Genomic DNA, 24,952 nt, shown 5'->3' with positions numbered 1-24,952 from the left:
CTGAGTGGTTCCTGTTCTCCCTCAGGTTCTCCCATTTTGCTCAGGGAGGCACTGAGATGCTGAGATATCTAGAGCCATGCATGGAGCTGACCCCAGCCTACCGTACTCATCCCAGTCCTCCAAATCCTCCCCTGCCAAGGGCTCCACCAGCATAAGGCACCTGGAGCCTCCAGCAGTGCCAAGGGACTTGCACACGTAGCAAGAGCAACATGAAGATTGTCAGTATTTGCCCTCCAAAGGAGGGGCCTTGTCAAGTGTACGTATAAGGGACTATATAAGGTGTGACTGGCAGCACCTCAGGTTCACCACACCCTGGGGCTGCCACTACCAGATATGAAGCTCTTCTCACTGCTCCTCTTCTGTGAGTAATCCCCTGCCAGTTCCCACCCTCCAGGAAAGCCTGGTGGTGCTCACAGCTTCTATCCATGGAGATGGGAAGGGTGAAAATGCTCATTTTTGCTGTGGGAGGGTAGGATGGCAGGTTGCTTTTCCCAGTGCTCCTAAACAACTTCTCCAGTCATAGGACTGGCCCTCACCTGTTGCAACATGCTCCAGTTTGGAGCGATGATTAAGCACAAGACCAGGAAATCTCCACTGTCCTACAATGGTTATGGCTGTTACTGCAGCTGGAGGGGATCCAAAGAGCCCCTAGATGCCACTGACAGGTAAGTTGTGATCTGGTGAAGGCAGAGCAGGTGCCCCAGCCCTCCCCACCTCCCTGGGTACCACAAGGGAAATTTTGCCCTGCTTCTGGGAGCAGAGAGCAATGAGAAAATTGTTGCTTGTCCTTAAAATCTCCCTAAAAGCATTTTAGCAGCAGTAGCCAATGGGAAGGATGCACGTTGTTGATGTTCAATCAATGTCCCACCTGTCCCCCATCCTGTCTTGACCCCTCCCGTGCTCTCAGGTGCTGCCACGCCCACGACTGCTGCTATAAGGATTTGGCTTCCTCCCACTGCAGTCCCAAAGCAGTCACCTACAAATACTTCCTCCGGGGAAGCCAAATAACCTGCAGTAAGAGCTGGTGCACAGGCAAAGCTCCAAGTGAGAAGGCACATACCATCTATGCTTGTATTCCAAGGTATCCTTTAGACCATCCTGGCCTGGCAACACTCGCAGCAAAGGGGGTGGAAATACAGGGAAAGTGCCAGGAATAGGGCAAATAAATATTTGCTGGATTATGGTGAAGTTTAGAGCCTGGAGACCTCCCTAAGGAGGGGCCTTGTCCTTCCCTAGAGGCCAAATACTGAGGGTCTGAGGTGACTCTCCCAGCCTAGACAGGGATCAGCCACCCCGATTTCCCCAGAGCAAACACATTATTTCACAGACCAAAACAAAGCCTATCCCTCTGATCCAAGCAAGTATCCACACGTCCCCCAGGGATAAAGTGAAGTAAAGGGTCACTCCAGGGCCAGACAGCTCCACACATCAGAGGTGAGAGTACCTGAGACACCCCAAGTTCAACCCAGGAGTCTGCATATGCGGTGGGGATGGCCCAAAAAACACCCTGTGACTCTCCCACCCTTTGCCTGTCTGCATGGTCTCCCAAATTTTCTTCCGGGAACCGGGAACCACTGCCAAACAGTGACCTGTGCATGCGACAAGAAGGCAGCTGAGTGTTTCCAGAGGGCAGCTGGGACCTACCACAATTCTTACAAGAATTACCCCAACTTCAGGTGCAAGGGCCGAGCACCCTTCTGCTAAACACCCCAGGGTCAAAACCTGACAGAATCCATGGAAATGGTGGGGATTTTGCATTCCCTGCAGTCAGGTGGGACACGGCAGAGCCCTGCAGCACCAAAAAGGTGTCCAGCACCTTTCCCTGGAGCCAGTACACAGGGAAAACCTGCTCCCCAGGATTAAATAACTCATAAAAATGAGGGAAACCCTGCAAATAAAGATACATCTTCAAAGAAAATGTGTAAAGCATCTCCAGGGTTGTGTTTGGGGAATCAGTGGTGGAAGGGTAGGAAGCAGCACGGAGCCTCAGAGTTGTTTTTCTGAAGTCAATATTTATGCCTGCACAAAGTTTAGCATCTTTTCCTTAAAAGACTGAGCAGAAGTGACATTTTAGCAGCCACACAGTAAGTCTTAAGAGCTAGAGAAAAAAAAAAATGACCACAGAAAGAGAGAGTGGCTGCTGCACCCCAAACTAGGCTTCAACCCCAGCTTCCCTCTGAGAGCTTGGCCTCAATCCAGCCCCAACCTGTTCCTAACAAGCATTTAAGCAATTAACATCACTGCAGGCATGGGGCAGTCCAATAGTGGGGTCTCAGGGGTTTAGTGTGATCTTTTCTTGCACCCCATCTCAAGCAAGTCCAGACAGGTCTCCTCAGGCTGCCACTCCCTGCAGCTACCTCATCCCTCACCAGAACTGCACATGATCCCAAATATGCCCTAATTACCTCTAACAAGCCAGGGCCAGCTGTCCCACAGCCCAAAGCCTTGACGGAGGCACCTCTATCTTTAAGGCTGCCTCTGGAGATGTGTTCTGCTTAAAATAAAGGAGTTTTAAGGGTAATTTCTTTGAGTTTCACCTCAGCACCAGAGGGCTCCTGCCTGACTCCAGTGTGTCATCACAAGCAATACCTCCACCCCACCCCCACGTTCCCACAGTAAATGTGGCATCTTTATAACTCCAAACCACTCATTTCTACTCATTTTCTATAGCCACTAAAGGATTTTGAGAGAAGAGCTGGGACAGTCCTCTAAATCTGGTTCCTGCAACCAGGCAGCACCAATCAAAGACCCCACAGCTCAATACCAGCACAAATCATCTCTCTTATATCTAACACTGGAGTATGGAATGTTTTTCACACACAATTTCCTTCCTGTCCTGCCGTTCCTGAAGCTCTGCAGATGTGGATACCACAAATGTCATGGCAAAGCTGTGAGATAACCAAAAGGAAGCTCCCAAGAAGGAAAAAAGGATGGGAGACACAGAGCAGCACAGGCAGAAAACCCTTCCATATGTAGAAACACTTACAGAGGTCATCCAAAACCTGGCTAAATGCTTAAAACTTCCAGTGCAACTGAACTCCTGCCTGCAGGGGCAGGATTTGGGAAAAATAAGTCCAGAGAAGATGATGTAGGTAGATAGGATGCAGGGAAAGCGGCTGTGCTACATCATCCTGCTGTGTACTCGCCCTTGAGAGGCTGATGGTGACCCCACTGCTGATCCAACAGCAGCCAAAACACCCTCAGAAATGTCAGCCAGCAGCTCAAAACAAAGAGTCATCCTCCTCAGATCCCATGGGAATATCCAGTGCTTACTGTCCATCCTTGGACTGTGGATTATGAAGCTCCACCAAAGAGTAAACACGAGCTATGATTCATGATGTGCCTCTGCTCTCATTTCTTGCCTCCCCTTCCTCCTGCAAGGAAAAGCCACGACCTGTTTACAAACAAATTCTCTATATAAAGGTGAGTTCCATGAGGAATGTGGCCTAAAGATTCCCTAGAAAAAAAAATAACAGATTGGGAAGGTGAAAACTTCAACAGGAAAATTTAAAAGAGAAAAAATAAGTTTTAACGTGTTTTGACATACAGCGGTTGGGCAGGCACAAAGCTGTCCTGGCAGAAACGGAGGGAATTTGACTGCTATATCATGATTTAAGAGCCCAGCACATTGAGAGTTTATTTTAATCATATTACACTTGGAAATTAAAGCATTTTCAGCCCCAGATTTGGTTCCAGGTATTCATGGCCATGAGTTGCTGACCAGCCTCTCTCTCTGCTTTTTGTGCTGCTGTTGCAGAACTGCCCTTTCGTCCTGGACACGATGGGGTGAGGTTTGAGTTCCCTCCACACCTACAGAAGCTCCAGGACAACTCCCTTCACAGCTCTCAGGCTCCAAGAAACAATGATCCTTTAATCAGTTCTAGCTTAGGAGGACAAAAAAGCAATTCATTAAGATAAAACCTCTTATTCCAAGTGTACAACTGCAAATTCTTTCTTATTTTTTTCAAACCTGCAGAATCCACCTGCATTTCAAACCAAAATACAGCTAGGCAGGACTCAGGTGATACACATACCTGAACTGCTTTGCTACACCCACTGTCACAACTGGTCACACACTGAAGTGATTTGCACATCCTCCCCACTAAGCTGTGAATTGCCTCTCTTTCCACTACAGTAAAAATTACTGTCTTGGAGAAAAGGAATTCCTAAACAGGAATTCTTACAGGAGGGCCTTCTTTTTATTCTTCAACTAACAGCAGCAGAGCACACAAAGTACCAGCTCAGATCTTGGCAGTTCAGTAAAAAAAGGCATTTTTATTTTCATGCTGATTTATAAACTTCAAAGCACACATAGATTTTTTTTCGAAAAATCCCCTTCACCTCTGCCCTGGCTGACAAGGTGTCTCCTGCTGTTGTCTAAGTGCACATGTGCTTTCTTCAAGCTTAGTGCTTGTCACAAATCCAAAAACCTGAGTAAAGCTGAAACACTGGGAGCCATAAATCCAGAGCTGAATCCCAGAGTCCTTTCACCTCATCCAAATCCTCAGTCCTACAGTGAAAACCACCACTGGAGACAAGCTGTACATCCTACTTGGTGACCTCACCAAAATGGAATTTAAGATGGAAAAATCCTACCCTGGAAAAAGCTTGATTTATGAAGTGAAATAGGCAGGTTTCCCAGGGACTACTACTGCTTGGAAGCTTGTTCCCAGGACCCTTGTTCCTTTAGCTACAATAATGTAATTTGGGGACTAACACCTATCAAGTTCCTGGCTTGGACTAAAGCTCTGGAGCAGCCCAAAAGCTCCAAAATATGACAAAGGGGATGAGATTCCAGATGTCCAAGTAACAACACACACCAGAAATCTCCTGCCTGCTCCTGTTACATTTTACAGACTCATCAACCATCACCAGATGAGTTGGCTCTGCAGTCTCATGAGTCCACTGGTATTATTATTTTGGGTGGGTTTATTTCTCTCTACAGGTCTCAGGTAGCAAAGGAGCTGGTCCCAAACTTCAGCAAGCATGGATGCAGCAATCCCATTCTCCCTTCATGTATTAATGACTTCTGAACCAGCCCAGTACAAGGCCAACAGTTCTAGTGAGATTAAAACTTGTCACTGCATTCCTTCCTGGCAAAGAAAAGAGGAATGTCATGTTTGAGACAATCCTGGCTGACACACTTTGCTTTGGAAAGGATTCTGAGACTTCGTTCACTTCATTTAAATTTAATAGAAAACCCCCCACCAAAGTTGTTCCTGAGTTGAGATTTGTTAAGCTTTCCCTGACAGAAAAGTAAAATAAAGCTTCTCCAAGCATAAGCAAGTAAAAAAAAAAAAAAAAAAAAAACCAAAAAAAAAAAAAAAAAAAAAAAAAAAAAAAAAAAATCCAGGGACATCAAGAGATGTCAAAGCAAATGTGACACTGCTATGTGAAAAAAAGGTTCTCACCTTCATCTAACTCCAAAATTGTAAACCCAAGTCTCTACTTTATAAGTTCAAACAACTCTTCTCACACACAGGTTGATGCAGAATCACTGAGAAACTGTCTTCTCCACAACCAAAGGAACAGGAATTTCTCTTGTCCTTGGAAACCTCTGCAGAAACCGATTTTAAGGTAACAAATGGTGGTGCCTCAAAATTTGCTCAGAGGGAGTTTTGTCTTCATCAGTTTTATTTGCTTTTCTCCTCAGAGTACTCAGCACACACTGAGTCAGATGTTTAGGGCTGCCATGGTCTTCACCAAGGTGATGTGGTTGGTGGGGTCTGTCTCTGTCCTATTGTCTGCACAGTTGTTCTTCATGGCCAAGACCTTCTGCCGGTGCCTCTCCTCCTGCCGCTTCTTCTTCTCCAGCCTCTGCTGCTCCTTCTTCTGTTTTTTAGCTGCCTGAAAGGGAAGGGTGAAAACACAAAGTTCAAATCACACATCTTCTGCTCAGCTGGGGAAAAATAACACACTGGAAAGGAGATGACCAGATATCAAGGCAGCAGCCAGGGAACATTCCTAACTATTTACCAGGACTTTATTTCGGGCTGTTTTGGGAAGAGTGCCACAAGTCATTAGGAAATGTTTGTTATCAGAGAAGTCACAGCTACAGCAATGATAAAATGCAGTGAGCAGAAACTCTTTTTGATTAGAAGAAGAGAGTCGCTGAGTAAGCCATCCCCTAATTGTTAAAGAGTACTCACATCAAACCCCCCTCACACACCTTTGGCTTCCTGCTGGCTTGGTTCTCTTCACTGGATCCAGCCTGTCCTTTGTTGTTTCCTGTTTCACTTCGATGCAGGCTCTGATTTCCAAAGATTCTTGAACCGCTTCCATTCTCCTCCCACAGTGTTTTGCTGCAGGACTTCTGATCCCTGCTCTGGGGTTCCTGCTGCTCCTCGGTACCTACCAACAACAGGTTTTCCTCAGACACTCTACTCAGGAGCTGTTGCATTGTCAGCCAATTCCTTCTTCCCAAATTTCTGGAGCAGTGGGTTTTTTTGGAAGCTGGATTGAGGCTTCCCTCACTAACCACCTTCCTGAGCACAGAAGGCTGAAGTGGGAGCACACAACAGCAAACCCCAACTGTCCTGCTGCTGTCCCCAGGGAACATGGGCGTCATGTTCACCTGAAGCCCCAGGTGACAAACTCTGTGCACTCACCAGTTCCTTCTCCTTCCTTCACTTGTAAGATGGCAAATATTGCAGATTCTATGTTGTAATCCTCTACTTCCAGGACGTGGCTTACTAAATCCATGTCCTGTCCACAAGAGAAGGAGAACACTGAAGGAGTTCAAATCTCTGACACACATTCACTTATCAACCACCTGCACCACAGAGAAGGGGCTGCTGCTTTTATGATTGTTCAATTAGTGCTTCATTTCTGAAAAAGTTGAGGGGGGAAAATCTTAAATTCCTGAAGATATCAAGAGAAACTAATATGGTCTTTCAGCATGTTTCACTCTTGGCCCCTTCTGTTCTAAGCATTTGCACAGTAACAACAGCCAAGAGTCACAGATTATCCAGTTATGTGGGATATTCAACATCCTCAAACAATTTCAAATCTCACAAGATTTGTTTTCAAGTGAATTTTCTGACAGATTGCAAGACAAGCTTTCCAGAATTATTAGGTATCCACACAGAGTAGGTATTTCATCTGCATTTAAGGGTTGACACTAGGATGAAATCCATCCTGGTTTAGGGTTGTGGTACTGAGATTGTCCAAGGTGAATATTTCTTAGAATTTTTCCCAGGACTACTTTCATGTATCAAGGACATTTGAACACTAAGCACAGAAAGGCTCCTCAGTACTTACTGAACACCCTGTTGCATTGCACACTTTTTGTACAGCATCTTCCACTTCAGTCTCATCCTCAGAGTCGCCCTTCTGTGGCTTCACTTCCTCTGTCTTATTTGCATTGTTTTTGCAAAGCATCTGAAGAAAAGCAAAGCCCAGCAGATAACACAGCACGTAATCAAAAAAAAAAAATCTAATAATTGTAATGATTATTGAGCACTTATCTCAGAAACATTGCATGTCAAAGCATTTTGGAAATACCGTAACTTCCATCATCACTGGCATCTCCTGCACTACTCTCATGCACTACACCACCATGAATGCCAATAAACAAACCTATAAATGGATTAATTTTAATACAATACCATCACACAGCTGTGTGCAGAGACCCTCAAGCACAGCACAATTACTCTTTAAGATCAAGAAGTGACATGTGAAGAGGACAGCTGCATCTAGCTGTTACATTTCCAGCTCTTTCCTCTCTTCTTTTTGTTTTCCCACTTGAGGTGCATGACTATATAATTTAGATGTGGTTGCTTCCAGACAACCCACACCACAGCATCAGGTTTGGGATTGATTTCCAGCCCAGAAGTTGGAATCCTCCACAGCCTTTCTCAGGAGAGCTGGCAGCAGGAGCCACAATGACCTCAGAGCTTTGCTAACCCAGCAGGACACAGGGACCACACTCTTCCCTCAATCCCAAGGCAAAGGAGAAAAGAAATCAACTGCCAACATTCATCAGCTTTATTTATCACCTACAGCTGGCTCAGGTAATTCTGTCACAACCAACCTCCATCTGAAGATACGCCGGAGCTTCTGAGTCATCGTCGATCCTCCTCACGCTGTCGTAGTGCTCCCCGTGACGATAGGCGATGTGCAGCTCCCTCGCATTGCTCTTGTCTGTGCCCTGGATCTACACAAAAGAAACAAACTGCAAATGAGGATTTGGAATCAATCTCAGCATCAGATTTGTCCAAGTATTAATCTTCTTGGCCAGGAAGAGAGTACATTGCTACCAAAGCTTTCTAAACAGGAAGAGCTGATCAAAAAATTCAGCTGTGCCTCCAGTAACAACAGAGCTTCTGCCTCCAGGAGAAGGTTTGAAAGCCAGATACTTAATACTGGTCACTTACATCACAACAAACAAAACGTGGGATGAAAATGTTTCTGTGGAAAGCTCAGAACTATTTCCTAAACTTTCCGCGGTATCTATCAGTTTTACGACCATCTTCCCAGATCCAACTACAACAATGCTCCTCGGGAATGCACAGTATCACTTTCCCATCAAATATGAGGAGAGAGTCCATTCAAGTGATGGCGACAATGGAAACAGTCACCCAGAGTAAGTTTTGATCTGCATCTGGGACAAGATGCTTTTTTAACAGGATTCCAAGTGGCTGTGTTTTGGTTTTAAAAGAAAGCCAATCCATGAAAATGTACTAACTCTACTCAGGAACACTGTTAACAATCAAATGTCCCTTTGCTTTGTCAGCACCAAGTACAGCAGTTTCCACAGAAAACTCCTGCTCTGATATTATCTGTACTGACTGCAAGAACAATTCCTACCCTGATCATCAAACTGTTAGCTAAGAGCTACCCAGCGTTCCAGCTCCTGCCAGGAATGCAGAAAATCCCACTGCACTAGCAAACCTCCTTGGCTTGACCTGTCAGCCGGAGTTCACAGACCTGACAGCCCTCCCAGAGCAGACGTCAGCCAGCAAAGGACCAGAACTGCTTTGCTTTAGGGCTACTAAACTAGGAGTTTCTCAACCCTTTGACGTCTGTGAGTGGCCTTATCTCCACCCCCACACCATGCACCAGGTCACCTTTCAGCCCTGTCTGTGCTTCGTGCTGCACTAATAACTTCAGGTTTCCAACACATAATTCTCCATTCATCTCTTTCACACTTATTCACCTTTAGATTCCAACTCAACACTTGGTTCTATTAACCCCTGCTTTTTATCCTATTAGGTTATTCAACATGTTGGAACTCAGTAAACTTTATTTTCATCTGTCAGTGCTTGAATAAGTATCTAACAAATCCCAAAGCTCTTAAAAGATTATTCTGAAAATTAGACAATTTAGCTCTCACTAGAGAAGCCTCTCTCCACTCTGGAGCAAGCCCAGAGGAGGCCACCAAGATAATCAGAACGATGGAGCAGCTCTTCCATGAGGAAAGGCTGATAGAGTTGGGATTCTTCAGCCTGGAGAAGAGAAGGCTCCCGAGTGACCCAACTGTGGCCTCTCTGTGCCTGAAGGAGCCAACAAGTCAGATGGAGAGACTTTGGACAAAGCCTGGAGTGTCAGGACAAGGGGAAATGGCTTCAAACTGCGAGAGGGCAGGGTTAGTTGGGATACTGGCCAAGAATTCCTCCCTGTGAGGGTGGGCAGGCCCTGGCACAGGTTGCCCAGAGAAGCTGTGGCTGCCCCAGCCCTGGGAGTGTCCAAGGCCAGGTTGGATGGGGCTTGGGAGGTGTCCCTGCCCATGGCAGGGGGTGGCACTGGAGAAGCTTTAAGGTCCCTTCAAAACCAAAGCATTCTCTGGTTCTGTGATTCTATGAATACACTGGACTGTGAGTAAAAACTGCAGCTCTAAATCATGCTCAGCTAACTACAGCTACTGCTCATCTTTGACAGATCAGGAAGTTTTTACACTGTATTCATCAGCTAAAAATGAGGCCAAACTGTAGAAATGTTTTTTCTCACCTGCCACAGTGGAGCATAGAGCTGATGAATAACCACGTTGATTTGATTGTTCCTTGCAAAGGCCACGATAGCATCATTGCCAGCAAAGGTCCCAGGCTTGGCCAAATTGGTAACTAAAGGAGAAAAACATTCAGAAGAGTTAGAAACCTACTTTCTGACACTTCCAAAAGCACTGGAGGGATAACAAGCGATGAAATTTCAGCACAAGCACAGGAAACTCTGGAAGGGAAATCCCACCTGTGAAACAGTGAGTGCTCAGGCAAGATTTTGGCAGCAACAGAAGTTAATGCATTTAAATGATCACAGAAATCTCTAAAAAAAAAAGCAGCAGACCCTTAAACTAAGCAAGTCCACTGTCTCTGTTAGCTCAGAAGGAAGAGTGCCACATACTAAGAGACCAGTATCCATGTATCACCTATGTGGCACCTGGCACATCCTCAGAGCTGGTGAGACAAAGGCTGCATTCACCTCTGCTTTGGAACTTCCCTGCATTCCCAGCATGAAACATGAGGGGCCAAGGAGAATGAAACCCAAAGAAATCAGTCCTTTACCCAAACAGCCAAATACCCACAAGCATTCTAGGAGAACTAGACAATTTTTCTTAAGTTCCTTTTGCAAACACCAATTTTTTTTTTACTCCTTCCTTTTTTCACCTCTCATTCCTTCTCCAAGTTTCTCCTAAATTTAAACAATTTCCAAGACAAATTTATTGCAAGTTTAACAGCTCATCTTCCTACAGCATCGACAGAGACAGAAATGCAGAGTTTGTAAAAACCAGAGAGGAGCCCTGACATGGTTCTGGGATGTGGAACTGGGGAGTGAGAAGGTGCTCCAAGGAAATGGAATCCCACTACCCAATAAGCCCTCCCATGAGTGCCCTGTGGAGCCCATACCATGCTTCTCAAAGGGCACATCATCCTCCACAAATGGCTCAAAGTCCCCCCTCTGCTTCACCATGTACTCCACTGTTTCCTGTCGATGCCTCAGGTGGTTTCTGGAGTGCCCCTCGAGCTGGTCACCCAGGGCCCGAAACAAGCAGTTGCTGTCAAAAGAGAAACCACAAGTTGGGGTGTCTGAGGCACAGCCAACAGGTACAGCATTAAACAAACACCCAGTGCAGGAAGAATCTGGTTTGAAAGGGAAAGGAAAAGAGCTATGCCCAGTTTGTTTATCAAGAATATGACTATGAAACAGCACCTATTCTCTCTGCTTGAATGGCTGCTGAGACTGCAGTGGGTGGCAGGAACATGAGATGAGTGATCATATCATCAGCTCCATCACAGTCAGTCAGTGCTGGAGGGCTGGGGGGCCAAACTGTCTTAAACTGACACTGGGACAAGTGACATAATGCAATAAAGGACAAACCAACGACTTGCTGAGCCATTTCTCAGCAGAAACATCCGATGCCCCTTTCACCCAATGACTTCTGGACCATCCTGTGCTCTGCACAGCCCTTGGCTCTCCGGGGGAACAGGGCTGGGACTGGCAGAGCCCTCAAGCCCTACAGAAACACGGAGCACAGCAGAGCTGAGCGCCCTGATCCTTGTACAGTTCCGTGGGGGAGTTCTCAACCCTGCAGAGCACTGATTTCCCCCGCCCCGCAAATCTGTCTCTCAGCCCCCAGGGGGAACACAGCCTCCCCACCACCGGGGAGGACGAAGCCCTCTGCCCCCGTGGCTGGAGCCGCGGGGAACCGCCGGCCCCCGGGGTGCCGGGCGGACCCGCCGCGGCGCTCACCCATCGCCCGGCACCTCCCGCAGCTTAAGGCCGAGGGCCCGGAGCTGCTCAGCGAGGCCGCCGCCGCCGCCCGATGAAGGGCCCGGGGCCGGTCCCGCGGAGGGGTTGCCGGGCCGCCGGCCCTTCCTGGCCCCAGCAGGCCGGGCCTTGCCCGCCCGTGTGCGGGACATGCCCGGCGGGGGCGGAACCGGGAGTCACGTGACCGCGGCATCGGGGGGAGTCACGTGACCACGACACCGGGTGGTGGAGTCACGTGATCACGGCATCTGGCAGAGTCACATGGCCACGGCTGCGGGTGGAGTCACATGACCGCAGCTCAGTGGGATCCACGTGACCACTGTACCGGGAGAACAGATCACGTGACCGGGAGCGCGAGCGGGTCACGTGATCGCGGCACCGTGGAGCGCAGGTCACGTGATCGCGACATCGGAGATGGAGCGGGTCACGTGACTGCGGCATTGGAGCGGGTCACGTGACCGGCCATGCCGGGGCTCCGTCCAGGAGGAGCAAGAGCAGGGCAGGGCAGGGAGTCCCGGGAGTCCCGGAGGGAAACTGGGGCTGGGATCACGGGGTGGGAATCGCGAAGGGAAGGAGGGTGCAGCCGAACCTCGGGAGCGGCGCGTCCGCGGGGAAAGGCCGGGGCGGGCTGCGAGAAGCAGCACCGCAGATCACTAACACTGTGCCCAGAGCTTCCAGATTCCAGCTAATGAGCTTCTACTGCTAATTGCGCTAATGCCTCTCCCTGCTGCCTAGCACAGCTCCTGCCCCTCACCGACACGTCCCGCCTGACCACACGAGTTATCAGCCAGGACGAGCCGCTCCGGGCTGTGTCTGTTCAACCCCACATCACCTCTCCGACGGGAACTGAGGGGAGATTCAGGGGGTGAGGAGATGGATTACCCACGAGGTGGCACCAGGAGAACACGGCTGAGAGCAGCGGCGGGGCAGGAGAGCTGAGACTGCAACCATTAATTAAACGTGATAAGGGTCACAAACTGAACGGTCACGTCTTGTTTCCTCAGGCGCTGAGGGAAACTCCTCGGAGGGGGCTGGAGAGGGGGCACAGCAAGAACATGACTTGTCCAGAGCAGGGCTCTTAGGGCTCTACCTGTCATCCTTGGCACTACAGCCCTTCCACTTGTCTCACAGCAGGTGGTTTAAGAAGTCACCCCTCAAGGCTCTGCCCCTGACTCTGGTCTTCATAGCCCTGCTTCCTCTGCCAGTATCGCAGCAGAAGGGGCCTGATATTGCCCAAGTCCAGAGGAGCCCACCAAGGTGCTCAGAGGGATGGAGTACTTCTCTCATGAGAAAAAAACTGGGAGAAATGGGATCGTTCAGCCTGGAGAAGAGAAGGCTCTGGGGTGACCTAACTGTGGCCTCCCAGGACCTGAAGGAGCCAAGAAAGATGGAGAGAGACTGTTTAAAGGGCCTGGAGTGACAGGACAAGGGGAATGGCTTTAGACTGACAGAGAGTAGGTTTAGGTGTGGGTGGTGAGGGGGTGGGATGGAATTCCCAGAGAAGCTGTGTCTGTCCCACCCCTGGAAGTGTTCAAGGCCAGGTTGGGCAGGGCTTGGAGCAATCTGGGCTAGTGAAAGGTGTCCCTGCCCGTGGCAGGGAGTGGAATGGGATAAGCTTTAAGGTCCCTTCAAATCCAAACTATCCTGGGATTCTGTGATTCTGTGAATTTCTGCCTAATTCCAAGCTCAGAAGGCACATCCAAAGGGCTTTGTGATAAACACTAAGAAAACAGTCCTGGGGATACAAGAAGAGGCTTCACATGACAATGATTTTTAAGTTGTGTATTACTTGAAGTCCCTTTTCTCCAGAGTCACAACAACCTGACCCACAGCTCAGCTCAGGGAGACACTCACAGCAGTTATCACCAGTTCCTTCCGGGATGTTCAGCTGAGAGGGTTTTGCTCAGCAATGACACAACTGCTCTTTTATATCTATTTCCTGCCATAAACAACTCTGTCCAAAGCATTTCATAGGAACACGTTTTCTTTAGCAAACACACTGAAAGCGGGAAAACAGGATGAGAGCATAAACTGCCTGCAAATGATTAATGAGGCAGTAATAAGCTGAGGAGCGTTAGAGGGTTGCAGGCAATTCAGATAAGCACAAGGCACATGCCAAGCAGGGAGCATCACTCATGACACAGGGACAAAGCAGAGCCAGAATCAGGGCTTGGCTGAAAACTTGGCCAGTGGGGGACAACAAGAAACATCAGACAAAAGGCACAGGCAAGTCACCCCCACTCATTAAGGGGGCACAGAGCAAACAGACATGGAGCATGGATTGATCCCACCTAGTTTTAAACTTTTTAAGTTAGGATCATAGGTGTCTTTCTGGCTGTCCGAGCTTCCAACCTCTGCAAGATGGTTTCATATTGTTTTAATAATTAGGAACCAGGAAATTTTAAGATATTTTCCACTTTGGCCGTGGAAACTGACAGAGTAAATCTGAAGCTTCTAAAGCACTGTAATAGTGGCAGGTCTGTCTTCCACTTTCCCAGATCTTTTTAACAGCACGGAATGTGAAATGCAGAAGAAAATTATCCTATTTTTAAACATGAGCCTTGCAGTTCACCAGCCCACTTCCAGATGTTACTGCACTTTGAGTCATCCTTCTGCAGCTGAAAGATCTCCAGGCTCCTAAAATCTGGGGTCACCCAAAAGTCCATCAAGCCATGTCAGCAGAAACACAAGCGGGAGTGCTCAGGCACTTTGACGAAGTTTGCTTACGACAAAGCTTCTATGTCTCAGCAAATAAGAACAAGTTCTTCTCACCTCATCCCCCCACCAGCAAGTTCAGGAGATTAGAGCCTTCCTGAACTCCTTGCCCTCCTCAACTGCAGTTGTTTCATTTCTTTCTGTTGCTCCTCTGGGGGAAAGAGGGGCTGGGACATGGCAGCACAGACAGTTTGAGCATTCAAGTGCACTTGAGGCTACTAAAGTGGTACTCCATGTCTTCTGCTGGTAACACTGACCTAGTCCATCTTTTTGGGATTAGAGATCCTTCCTTTCCTTCTTTCACTCCTTTGCTCCATTCCTCCACAGGATTCTTGACGAGAAAACACTTGGATACCCCTCAAATAAGAAAACACTTGATTACCCCTGAAATAAAAAGGCAGAAAGAAATTAGAGGGATTTTGATCAGGCATTTTTTTTCATACAAGAAAAAAATTCATCAGACAAGATGAATATTCACAAAACCACTCAGGAAGGGCACTCCTGAGTGCATGAGGGTGTCCTGTGAACACCACGACAAAGAAGATGGTCCCCCCAAGACACTAACCTTGCTTTTAATTTCCAGAGCTTTCTCATGGACTCTCTGAGATCATCTGTGGGCCTCGGTCATGCTTCAGTTTGCACTGGAAGCCCTCTGATGACTGAAATCAACTAGGATAAAAGACATTATAAAGTCTTGATAATTACTGGACATTCATGACTCACATTAATAATCTCATTCTTCTCTTGGTGCTGTAGGGTAGTCAGTATTGCTAAACCAAGAGCAAATTTCCTATCCAGAGCACTCAAAATTGGTGCTACACTTGGTGATTGCTCTAGTCAAAGCACTGCATTCAGCAGTGCTGCATTCACCAATGTCACTAGTAGATAATTCCCCTAAGTCTGTAACTGTCTAGCAAAGCACTGTTTAGAGACCAATGAAAATGCTTTCAACAAAGAAAGTTCTAATTTCTAATTTAATAGCAATAGTAGTGCCTGGCTGTCACAGCTAATGCCATGGAGTCTGCTTCCCGACAGGAATTGCCCAGTGATGTTATCAGTCGTTGTAAACTGTCTTGGCTGGCAAGTTAATCATTAACTCAGGTCCCCATCTCATAAAAACATCGCATTGTAAGAGCACGACTCACTTAAGGCTGTCACTAATCAATCCTGCATACAGCAGGGATACAGCAACACATAAAAGGAGCCAGAGACTAGAGAAACCCTTCAGCCAGGGAAGACAGGCTTCAGGGAAGTGTATCTCCATGGAGAAATCCACTGACAAGCCAAACAGGGAAGAGGGATGGCCGGCTCTGCGAGTGCTGCAGACTGAGGAGGACGGTCCTGTGCCTGTGGCAGGAGGTGCTGCAGAAATGAGCAGGGCAGGACTCCTAACACAGAACACAAATCAAGGGATGAGAGTGGGATTCACAGAAGAGTGTATTAAAGAAATGGAGAGACCTTTAGGCACAGAGCAAGACAGTCATGCTGCCTTCAAACCAGCAATTTTGGAAGGAGACTGTCCACACTCAAAGCCTCTTGTTGTGCCAATGAGCACAGACTGTCCCAAAACGTGCACCCTGGAAATGAACCACCAGTGTTCAACCACATCCGTGGACTGGGATTGCCTGATCTGCTTCAACAAGTACAACATCTACAGAGTCCCAAAGCTCCTGGACTGCCAGCATGCCTTCTGTGCCGTCTGCCTCAAGCTTATTCTCAGGAAAGTGGAGAACACCTGGATCATCACCTGCCCTCTGTGCAGAAAACCCACCTTTGTGTCAGAAGGGCTCATCCGCACACTCCAGAATAAAGAAGACATTCTGGAGCAGATGGATAACCTTGAGTCAAATCCAGAGGTGCACATCCCTGCCATGGGGCTGGACAGCAAGAGCTGGACTCAGAGCAGCCCAGACATTTTAAACACAGAGGAGAATGTTCCAGCAGACACCAGCCTGGCTGTGCAGAGACTTGTGCTGCTGCTGCTGCTCGGGGTGATCCTTGCCATCCTCATCCTGCCCTTTATGTACTTGGGGACAGTCAAATGGGTAATTTGTCTCCTGCTTACTCTGGGGTTGGTCATGTCTATGGTACTTTGCTGCACTCCTAAATTCCACTGGAGGTGCAAAAGGGACTCGCCCACCTCCTGTGACAAGGAGACCCACGTCGTTACTGTTGCTTGAAACAGTCAATTAACGAGTGTGTCCCAGAGGTAACGGACTGGCCCTGCCTGCAGAGCTGCAGGTTGGGCATGCCAGTGAATTATGGACTTAATTATTCACAGAATAAATTCAGCAGCTTGCTAGGCTGGCTCAATGCCAAGGCACAGTGTTGTTAAATCTCATTACTGGAAACAAAAGTCAACTATTTATATGTTGATATTTATGTGTTTTCAATAGGATTTTTATCCCAGGCTAAAAAGTCCATTGGTTTGCTTTTGCCACTTTGTTCTTGTCCGTGTCCTCTCCTGTTTAGCCCTGCAGGATGTTATCTGGAACACTCAGGAGGTAATGTCCTGGAACAGCCCGTGGTTGTGTTTTCCTGCTCTCTGAACACAAGTACACCTTTTCTCAGGACAAAGTGGGGAAATCAGGCTGCTAAATCAGGGAGTGGGTGTTTGGAAGAGAATAGCTTTAACCCAGATTACTACCTTAATCCCTATCCCTGCCCAGGGGTTGCTGGCAGGGATGGGACAGGGATTGGGAAAGGGGGATGTCGGTGCCCTCTGAAGTTACACACAAAATCGTAAGAGGAAGAGGCAAAACCAACACTCCTAATATTGATCTGTGGCTTCCAAAGGGCAAAAAAACCTTGCGATGCTCCCAATTCCCCACATAAACAGTTCCTCTCACCTGAATTCCTTTATCTGGATCCCTGCACCACCTCTCTTCTTGTCCCCTCTTACATGAAATACCACGTTGCCCCTGAAGATGCTCACAGAGATAAACAGAAATCCAGTGATTGGTGTGTCATACCACATGTGATGTTTTTATATGGATTGTTTCCATTAAATTTAAATAATATTAATTGCTAATTGACTTCTGTGTTTCAATTCCTCACTGACATTTAATGTCAAAACAATTCCCATTTTCCTTATTGACAGGAATTGCGGCTGAGAAAGCATATTAGGGAGTCCGCACAGCTGAGGTAGTGAGTAAAGCAAAGCAATAATGTATCGGTTTGTTGCTTTATTAAAAAAAAAAGTTTAGTTGCTAAGAAAATACCCTGAAACCCAACTAAAATTAAACTGGGAAAAAAAATAGATTTCTCTAGTTAATCTGCATTTTTTAAAGTGCCATGGATCTCAGCAGACCTTGGATCAGGTAAATATTTGTGTTCGATAAGAATGGAAACTGATGTCCTGCAATTGCTCAGTATATAAATATACACAGTGTCTCACAGCAGATAAAACAGATTAGACTAAGAGGGTAGGAGCTCTTGTCCTCCTAAAGTTTTGGAAAACACAAGTCTGTTTTCTGCCTAAGAACCTTTGGGGGAAATAAATCTTTTGGGTTTTCTCATCAATTTGGACAGCAACAGGCTTATTGCAGAGTACATATGACATTTGCTAGTAACCAACCAGAAAAAAGCTTTTCCACTGGGAAAAGGCAGGTAGTTTTAAACCCAAATACCGTATTATTCCAAATATAAAGACTGGATCAGATATTTAGCTGCACTGAAAATAATTTCAGAAACCATGGGCGAGTCTTTGAGCCCAGACTGTCCTCAAGATGACAAACTGCTCTAGAACTATTAAATAATATCAATTAAAAATAATATAATTTTAAAAAGGGGGAATTTTGCCTAAGAGGGGAGGAGGCCAAGCAAGATATCAAACAACATCAACTCCAGAAGGGTTAAGCATCACATCCAGGATCAGTTTGCCACCATCAGTCAAAAAACATAATGAATATTTTATCAGCAGAAAGAAATGAAACCAGAGAATGAACACGAGCAGTAAAATCTATTTGTTATATTTCACTCTGCCCTTCCAAAAGGGTGTGTTCAGTTTTATTACACTAATTTCTACAGAGCCAAAAAAAAAAGTCAAACAGGAAAGGGTTTCCCTCAAGGCAGTGTACAGCAGTGGGAAGGCAGCATGGATGCTCTGTGATTTCCAGGGAGAGACTGGCCCTCTGAAAGAATTCCTACGGATCCACACAGTTATGGATCGGCACCTTCCAAGCCTTTCTTCGGCAGTTCAACCTCAATGTTTATGGAGAAAAGGCCAATGGAATTATAGTCCTATTCCAAAATGTAAAGGATTTCCTTGTACTCAGGTTTAAGTTGTAGTGGTCAAGGAAGGTTCGGCTCCAAGTTCCCTTGCTCTCCTTACCTTACCTAGGTGGCCCCAGATTTCAGATAGTAACTGGGTAACATAGTCTAGCCTGAGCGAATTATAATGAGAAATGGGCCCAGGCAGCATCCCCTCAGCCCCTGCCATCCCCCAGTCCCTCACCATCCCCTCGGCCTCCCCCATCCCCTCATCCCCTCATCCCGCTCCATCCCCTCATCCCAGCGCAGTTCCCTCACACCACACACCCCCGTACGCCGATGGCAGTGCCGGCGGGAAGGGCGGGCCGGGCCGGGCAGGAAGGGGCGGGCGGCGGCAGCGGCTGGAAGGCGGAGGCCGTTCCCGGTGCTCGGTTGTGGGGCCTGCGACAGGTCGGGGCCGGGCCGGGCAGGGGAAGAGGGTCTGGGAACAACCGGGACAGCGCCGCGGGCTGGGGGGGCGAGCGGGCGGGACCTTCCCTTCAGGCCGCCCTGCTCTGTGCGCTGTTTTCCCCTCAGCCGTGGTCCCAAGTGCTGCTTTCTTTCTAAAAATGTGCCCGCATTCTCTCAGCAGAGGTTTCAGACACAAGGACTGGTAGCTGTGGATGTGTCTGCCCTCACAGCCTTCCCAGCTGAAGTGGTTCCCTCACACTTTCTACTGTTTCCTCTGCTGTTCCCTCTCTGCAGCTTTGCCCCCTTCGGTGTGAGGACATTGCTTCACCGTCGCTGCTGTGCAAACCTCTGGATTAACCGAATTAAACATGTTTAGTTCTGCAACTGCTTAAGCTTTTGGCTTTTCCAAGTCCCCCATCGCCTCTGCCCCTGATCTTTATGGCCGTCCATATTGCATTCATGTCATTGCATTGAGACAGGACTGCATTCACTGTATTCTGTGTTCATACCTCATATCTGTGGATTAAAAGCAGAGGCCATGGTGCTCGCAGTGTGTCAGCTCTAGAGCCCTGCACTAGTCCCCAAAAAACCTCATCTGCCCAGATGTTTCCACAGGCACAGCACTGTGTGGCATGTGTAACCCCAGTTGGGCTGTTCTGTCCTCCTGTGTACCTCATATGGGACTTTTTGGACAGCCCTGTCTGAATAATTATCTACAACTACCTCTCTGAAGTTAATGAGATGTCTCATTAAGTTTTGAGGGTGTTGGAGGTGAACATGCCAGTGCTTTGGTCACTGTTGTCATAGTTTAGGACGAACACAGTGCCACCATCTCTGTTTCTTCTTCCAGCAGTAGAAAACGAGTGTATTGTACAGCTTTAGATCCCCAAAAGAATTATCTTTCTGCTTTCCAAACAGGATTGTATGAGCTGCTGTATAAAACACATTATTTTCTCAAGACAAAGGGCTTTGTGTGAAAAGCGAGTGCTGGAAGTGATAACAAAATTCTCTTTCAAGTGACAGTTCAGATTATGGCAATGCTGTTGATTGCTAAATTCCATTGTTCAAGGCAGGGATGTGAATTCCAGTGCCATGAGCCGTAAATAGCTTTTGGGCTATGTTTCTACCTCTCAATTGCCTTGTCTTGGACTAGTGGAAAAACTTCTTGGCCCACATTTTCATTCGTAAATTGCATGTTACCCTTTTTTTACGCTGCATGTCTGAAAATCCAAGCCCATTTTTTCCCAGGTATTAATGAGGAAATAGATTCCTGTGTTGAGAGAAACACATTGAGGGTACTAGTCTGAGGATCTTCAGAGAAGTGTCTTCCAGAAGCTTTCTCTGGGTATTTTAGATGCTCGGTACTGATTTATTTGTTGCATGCCAGCAGCCACTGTGGCATTGCTCCATTATTGCTCCATGTTTTATGTTATTGGGAAATTAGGTTAAACAGTTATGCTGCTCATGGATCCTTTTTAGCTGATTCATTTCTTGGATGAGCCTGAGTTAAGAAGTCAATAAATATCTTAGGGAAGAGGATTTTATTTTCAATGCTGTTTCTCATAATGTGTCTAGAGGTGAGCAAACATGCCAAGTAGTTGTAAAATTACTGGGATTTTAGCATTGGATCATTCCTGGGAAAATTGGTCTGAAAGTTTGGATGTCTTAGGAAGATCAGAGCCTAGTAAGAGATGGATTTCGGGGGTCTAATGGAGGAGCATTTGGAGCTCCTGTGGTAATAAAACAATCTTGGGATAAGAAAGTCTTGAAAAGCTGGAGGTATGTTCACAGCTGGGTTCGGTGAGTGTACATACTGATGTGTGGTGTGGCTGGTATTGGAGTGGGTCTGGCAGGCTAGGATTGATCCCAGGCCCCTGCTTACCTCAGGGAAGTATAACCTGGCCCTTCCTTTATCTGGTTGATTTGGAAATAACAGTTAGTTTATTCCTGTGGGTTTTGTGCTAGAATGTGATGTTTTCATGGGAACAGGTGGAGATGCCATAGCATGGTGTGCTGGAGCCAGAGGCTGCACCTGGAGTGTGTGTTGGGCTGAGCTCTTCCAGGGAAAGAGGTGTGAGTTACAATAACCATTGACCCATTGGTAATGAGTTTTTCTTGCATTTACACACCAGCAGTTAAACTGTGCAAGCCTTGAGAAATACAAATCACCTCCAATAAATTTCTGAGCTGGAATGCAAGACAGACAGCTTTCCTGGAGGACCATGACAGATGGCACTCAGATAATAAAATCTCTTTAAAAAGAGGTGCTCTTGTTGCATTTCTTACTTTTAGAACTCTAAATCTATTCATAAATGGTGTCTGCATCCTCTGAGAGTAGGCTGTAGTATCGTGGGCTCCTCATTCCTATTTAGTCAGGGTGTGGAAGAAAGGAAACATTTAAATACGAAGTATATAATAAAATAGATTATATGTCCCCTTAGAAACCAATTGAAATCAGAAAATTTGAGGTGATGGAAGTGGTCTTTGGAGCAGATTGTTACCCAGGTTGAATTGTGAAATGAGCTGTTGTCACCTTTGCCTGAGGTCAGTCATCTCAGCTGCTGGTACCATGAGGGGAGCACTGGAAGCCCTTCATCAGGAAATATGCACATCTACACTATAAACTAATAAAATTTTGGCCCAGCTCGAGGTCCGTGTAGGGCAGGGACCTTATTTTTAGGGAAAAAACCGTGGCAGGTTGAATAGAGGAAAGAATGTTACAAGCAAAGCGCAGCAATGTCCATGGGACACATTGAAGTCCTTCTCAGGGACTGCAGCTGAACTCAACTTTCCTAATGCTGTCAGCAAAACAAACAGAGGAGTAATTTGGGCTGAGATGAGGGAGGCAAATTATTTCCCAGGCAGCTGTACTGGTCCCTGCACCAGGCGCAGAGCTTTTATTTTCATGTTCTTCTTGCACTAAATGTGTGAATTGTGTGCCTGAATGGAGCCCATCTTGAAGGGGACTTCTCCTTTTGCTGGTAGAAGTATTGTCAGCTCATTTTGTGCAAAACTTTTGAGAACTGGTGAACAGAAAGTGTCGTCTTGTTTGGTCACAGCAGTGTGTTGAGATGAGGGGGAATATACAAGTTGGGCCTGAACAAACTTGATTTAATACTGACAGCAAGTGTGACAGTGAAAAAAACAAAGCCAGTTTGTCTCTTTGCTCTCTGGTTTCCAAATGTTTGTTGTTGGATTTTTTCTACAGCTGTTTCCTCTTTGAACTTGCAAGTGAAAATGGCTGCAGAAGAGAAGTGGAAAAGTTGGATTTCAAAACAGCATAAGGAGGCTGAGCAGGCAGGGGATAAGGAGCCATGTGTGCTCCTGGGTCAGCAGCTGGGAGAGCTGGGAAGATTTGCCTATGCAGCACTTTGTGGTGTATCTCTTGCCTTGCTGTTCCCTGAAAATGAGCAAAGGTACTGCATGTGGGAGCAAGGGGTGGGCAGGGGAGGTGGAATTTGGGTGGCAGCTCAAACAGAGCTGGTATCAAACTCTGTGTGGGGTCTTCTAAAGTTTGGGGAGTGGAAGATCTTTTTTCTCTTACACCTGTAAGACTTTTATAATTCAACACAAATCCTTTAGCATCAAAGCATGTACTGAAGCAAGGTCTGGCCCTGTTCAGATTGTTTCCTTGTTTGTTTAGCAATTCATTTTTCTGTTAGCTCCTTCTGATGCTTTGATTTTTGTGTGAACAGTAACAGAACAAAGTCTGAAACCAGGGACTGCGCAAAGCTTCCAAAAATACCCAGTTGTAGAGCCTCGAAATATCCAGTTGTGAAGCCTTAATTGCTCCTATTGCTTTTACAGCTCCTTCAGGACAGAATTTATTGAGGGCTTTGTGAAATGGCTGGACATGCCCGTCACTGTCCTGCCTGCCATGACAGCCTTTGCTGGTGGCTTAGGAGGTGAGGGCACAGAAACTTTCATGGAGATTTTGCTGAAGGATCCCATCCTGGAAGAAAATCCAACCATCATTATCCAGGTATGTCTCCATGTTCTCCTTGCTGTTGTTTGCTTGGCAAAAGAGATTTGTCAGACCTGTCTGTTTGCAGCTGAAGTGCTGTTTGTGCAGTCGGGAGGAAAATCAGTGTTTCTGATAGGCATCTGTTTCTGAGTGGCTGCAGCAGGGGACTGACAGTCTATCCATAAAGAGCTCATGGAAGTATTGAACATAAGGCAAGGTCACTCTCTGCTCATTAATGTTTTGTGTCTAGAGCAGAGAATTGACGAACTTTTTCACTGACTATTATTGCAGTGGTTTGGATTCATATGTGCTTTATACAGGTTTTAGTGGCACAATGAACATGATAAACCTGATTTTTACTTGTTTAAAAGCCCCTTCACCATATCTGTAATGCAAAAACCATTCTCCAAGGAGCACAATTTCCAGAGTAAGCTTTGACCAGAAGGAATTATTGTGACTTTATTTTTTCTCACTGAGAGAGTGAGACTGGGACTGCTCCATAATGTCCTACTGTAAAAGCTGATGTAAAGATAAAAGAGGTGAAGCATTTGGGCAGCGTTCACTTTTGCTGAGGAAGATTTCTCCTGATCCAGCCTCTCGTCATGCTGTGCTGCTGCTGCTGCTGCCACACAGGACGTGGGCACTGTCAGCTGGCACCCTGTGCCACACACCCTGTGTGCTGTGTGCTGTGCTCTGGTATCGACTGGATAATGGTTATCACACACTCACCCTGAGCACCCAGAACCACAGATATGAGGAGAGGGCTGTGTGAGGGAAGATATGACTGCAGGGAACTTTCTTGGTCCCCACAACCAGCTACCACTACCTTGGCATCTTTCCTGTTCCCTAGTCAGTCCATGAAATGCCTCAGAGTGTTGGAAATTATATCTTTTCTAATTCATTTTCCTAATTAATGGTTTTAATTAACTTCTTAATTAACTGATTTAATTACTCATAAGCAGTGTAATTTCCAACTTTAGCCAGCACATAACTTAGGGTTTTTTTCACAGGCTAGTGTTGTTAGAGTGAGATTGGAAAAATCACCAAAACTTTTAAGTTATGCTAAACTAAACCTGCTAAACTTCAGTGAACAAAGCCCAGGGGAGCTGAAAACTGGACACCTGGAATCCAAAGTTTATGGCCCTCCAAGTAACCAGAAGATAAAGAAGAGACTAACAAAAATTGTTTATCATGTTCTGGAAACTCCCCATCTGGGAAAAGTTAATAAAAAGACTGAAAGTGTGGACTAATTACCATGAGAAGTGAGAAATCAATAATCAGTAGAAGACTGAATATTAATTAATGAGGAAAATTATGTACTTGAGAACCAATTAACATTAATTTCTTTGCTAAAAATGTATAAATAAGTGAATAGTTTTTGAAGCTGTGTGCATGTAGGTGGAGCTATCCCGTATGCACCCTGAAATAAAGTAATGCCTACTTTCTAATACAAAAAAATAAAGAGTTTGATTTAACCCAATGCTTTCAGTGACAAGAGGATCTGCTCCAAACATCCAAATGCTCCAGTGCTCAAGGTCCTATGAGTACAGCAACAGATCCTAAGCTTAGTTAATAACCTAGGGCAGATCTTCTAAAATGACAACAGCTGCTTTGATGTTGTTTGCTCAAAATCAATACACCTGCAGTTGTTCCTTCTGCCTTTGTCTGTTTCCCTCATTCTGTCTGCTTCAGGATGGATTCCCTAGATTTAGACAAGTTTTCCTTCATGGCTGCTGAGTTTGTTAAGGGTGAAATTTAGCTTTTGCGTGCTTCCAGCTTATGTTGCATAAGGGCTCCATGTGCTTTTACAAAAGTGGCTCTGGATCAGCAGCAGCGAAAACTGGGGACATCACCTGGATTCAAGTGGAACACAGAAATCACAGATAAGTTCTTTGATCAGCTGAAAGA

The 24,952-nt window shown here is 46.4% G+C and overlaps 4 protein-coding genes and 1 long non-coding RNA gene across 8 annotated transcripts in view; 3 read left to right on the top strand and 2 right to left on the bottom strand.

The window, feature by feature from the left end:
• Positions 1-510: 510 nt before the first annotated feature.
• LOC114068818 (basic phospholipase A2 F16-like) lies at positions 511-1,704 on the top strand (the record flags this gene model as incomplete). Its single annotated transcript, XM_027905207.1, has 3 exons — positions 511-665; positions 908-1,013; positions 1,561-1,704. Coding segments are annotated over 3 exons (405 nt in total), but the record flags the coding sequence as incomplete, so codon positions are not given.
• A 2,551-nt stretch (positions 1,705-4,255) lies between these two features.
• Positions 4,256-11,881, bottom strand: OTUD3 (OTU deubiquitinase 3). Of its 3 annotated transcripts, none has more exons than XM_027905201.1 (9): positions 11,686-11,881; positions 10,842-10,990; positions 9,949-10,061; positions 8,033-8,155; positions 7,261-7,380; positions 6,609-6,705; positions 6,170-6,351; positions 5,412-5,847; positions 4,256-5,093 (listed from the first exon to the last, which is right to left on the bottom strand). In XM_027905201.1, exons 1-8 carry the CDS (start codon positions 11,853-11,855, stop codon positions 5,674-5,676), a joined length of 1,128 nt encoding a protein of 375 aa, XP_027761002.1. In that variant the 5' UTR covers positions 11,856-11,881; the 3' UTR covers positions 4,256-5,093; positions 5,412-5,673. The 3 variants fall into 3 exon arrangements, with proteins under 3 accessions (XP_027761002.1, XP_027761003.1, XP_027761004.1); XM_027905202.1 differs by having other exon boundaries at positions 4,256-5,089; XM_027905203.1 differs by lacking the exon at positions 6,609-6,705.
• A 1,589-nt stretch (positions 11,882-13,470) lies between these two features.
• On the bottom strand, positions 13,471-19,002 carry LOC114068810. 2 transcript variants are annotated; one of them, XR_003573675.1, is made up of 3 exons: positions 18,958-19,002; positions 14,984-15,087; positions 13,471-14,775 (listed from the first exon to the last, which is right to left on the bottom strand). It is a non-coding gene; the product is annotated as an uncharacterized LOC114068810 (long non-coding RNA). The 2 variants fall into 2 exon arrangements; XR_003573676.1 differs by lacking the exon at positions 18,958-19,002 and adding an exon at positions 17,268-18,332.
• RNF186 (ring finger protein 186) lies at positions 15,164-17,404 on the top strand. The gene has a single exon (XM_027905196.1). It carries the CDS (start codon positions 15,681-15,683, stop codon positions 16,596-16,598), a length of 918 nt encoding a protein of 305 aa, XP_027760997.1. The 5' UTR covers positions 15,164-15,680; the 3' UTR covers positions 16,599-17,404.
• Positions 19,003-19,036: 34 nt separating the features above from the next.
• TMCO4 (transmembrane and coiled-coil domains 4) overlaps positions 19,037-24,952 on the top strand; it is a 35,355-nt gene continuing 29,439 nt past the window's right edge. The window contains exons 1-3 of the mRNA XM_027905192.1: positions 19,037-19,076; positions 22,308-22,496; positions 22,888-23,062. Of these exons, the coding sequence (XP_027760993.1) occupies positions 22,318-22,496; positions 22,888-23,062 (354 nt within the window). The 5' untranslated portion in view covers positions 19,037-19,076; positions 22,308-22,317. The remainder of the gene's footprint in view (positions 19,077-22,307; positions 22,497-22,887; positions 23,063-24,952) is intronic.

The sequence above is a fragment of the Empidonax traillii genome, unplaced genomic scaffold, assembly GCF_003031625.1.
Source record: "Empidonax traillii isolate 1590-97213 ecotype Southwest subspecies unplaced genomic scaffold, ASM303162v1 scaffold1129:size175808, whole genome shotgun sequence".
Classification (NCBI taxonomy): Eukaryota; Metazoa; Chordata; class Aves; order Passeriformes; family Tyrannidae; genus Empidonax; species Empidonax traillii.
This window is presented reverse-complemented; position numbering and strand designations above follow the sequence as displayed.

Coding starts and splice junctions, on each gene's coding strand:
- OTUD3 (XM_027905201.1), bottom strand. CDS start 11,855: ATGTCCCGCACACGGGCGGGCAAGGCCCGGCCTGCTGGGGCCAGGAAG. Junction 7,381..8,032: donor CGGCGTATCTTCAGATGGAG/GTTGGTTGTGAC, acceptor GCTTTTCTTCAG/ATGCTTTGCAAAAACAATGC. Junction 6,352..6,608: donor GAAGGAAGGAGAAGGAACTG/GTGAGTGCACAG, acceptor TGTTGTTGGTAG/GTACCGAGGAGCAGCAGGAA.
- RNF186 (XM_027905196.1), top strand. CDS start 15,681: ATGGAGAAATCCACTGACAAGCCAAACAGGGAAGAGGGATGGCCGGCT.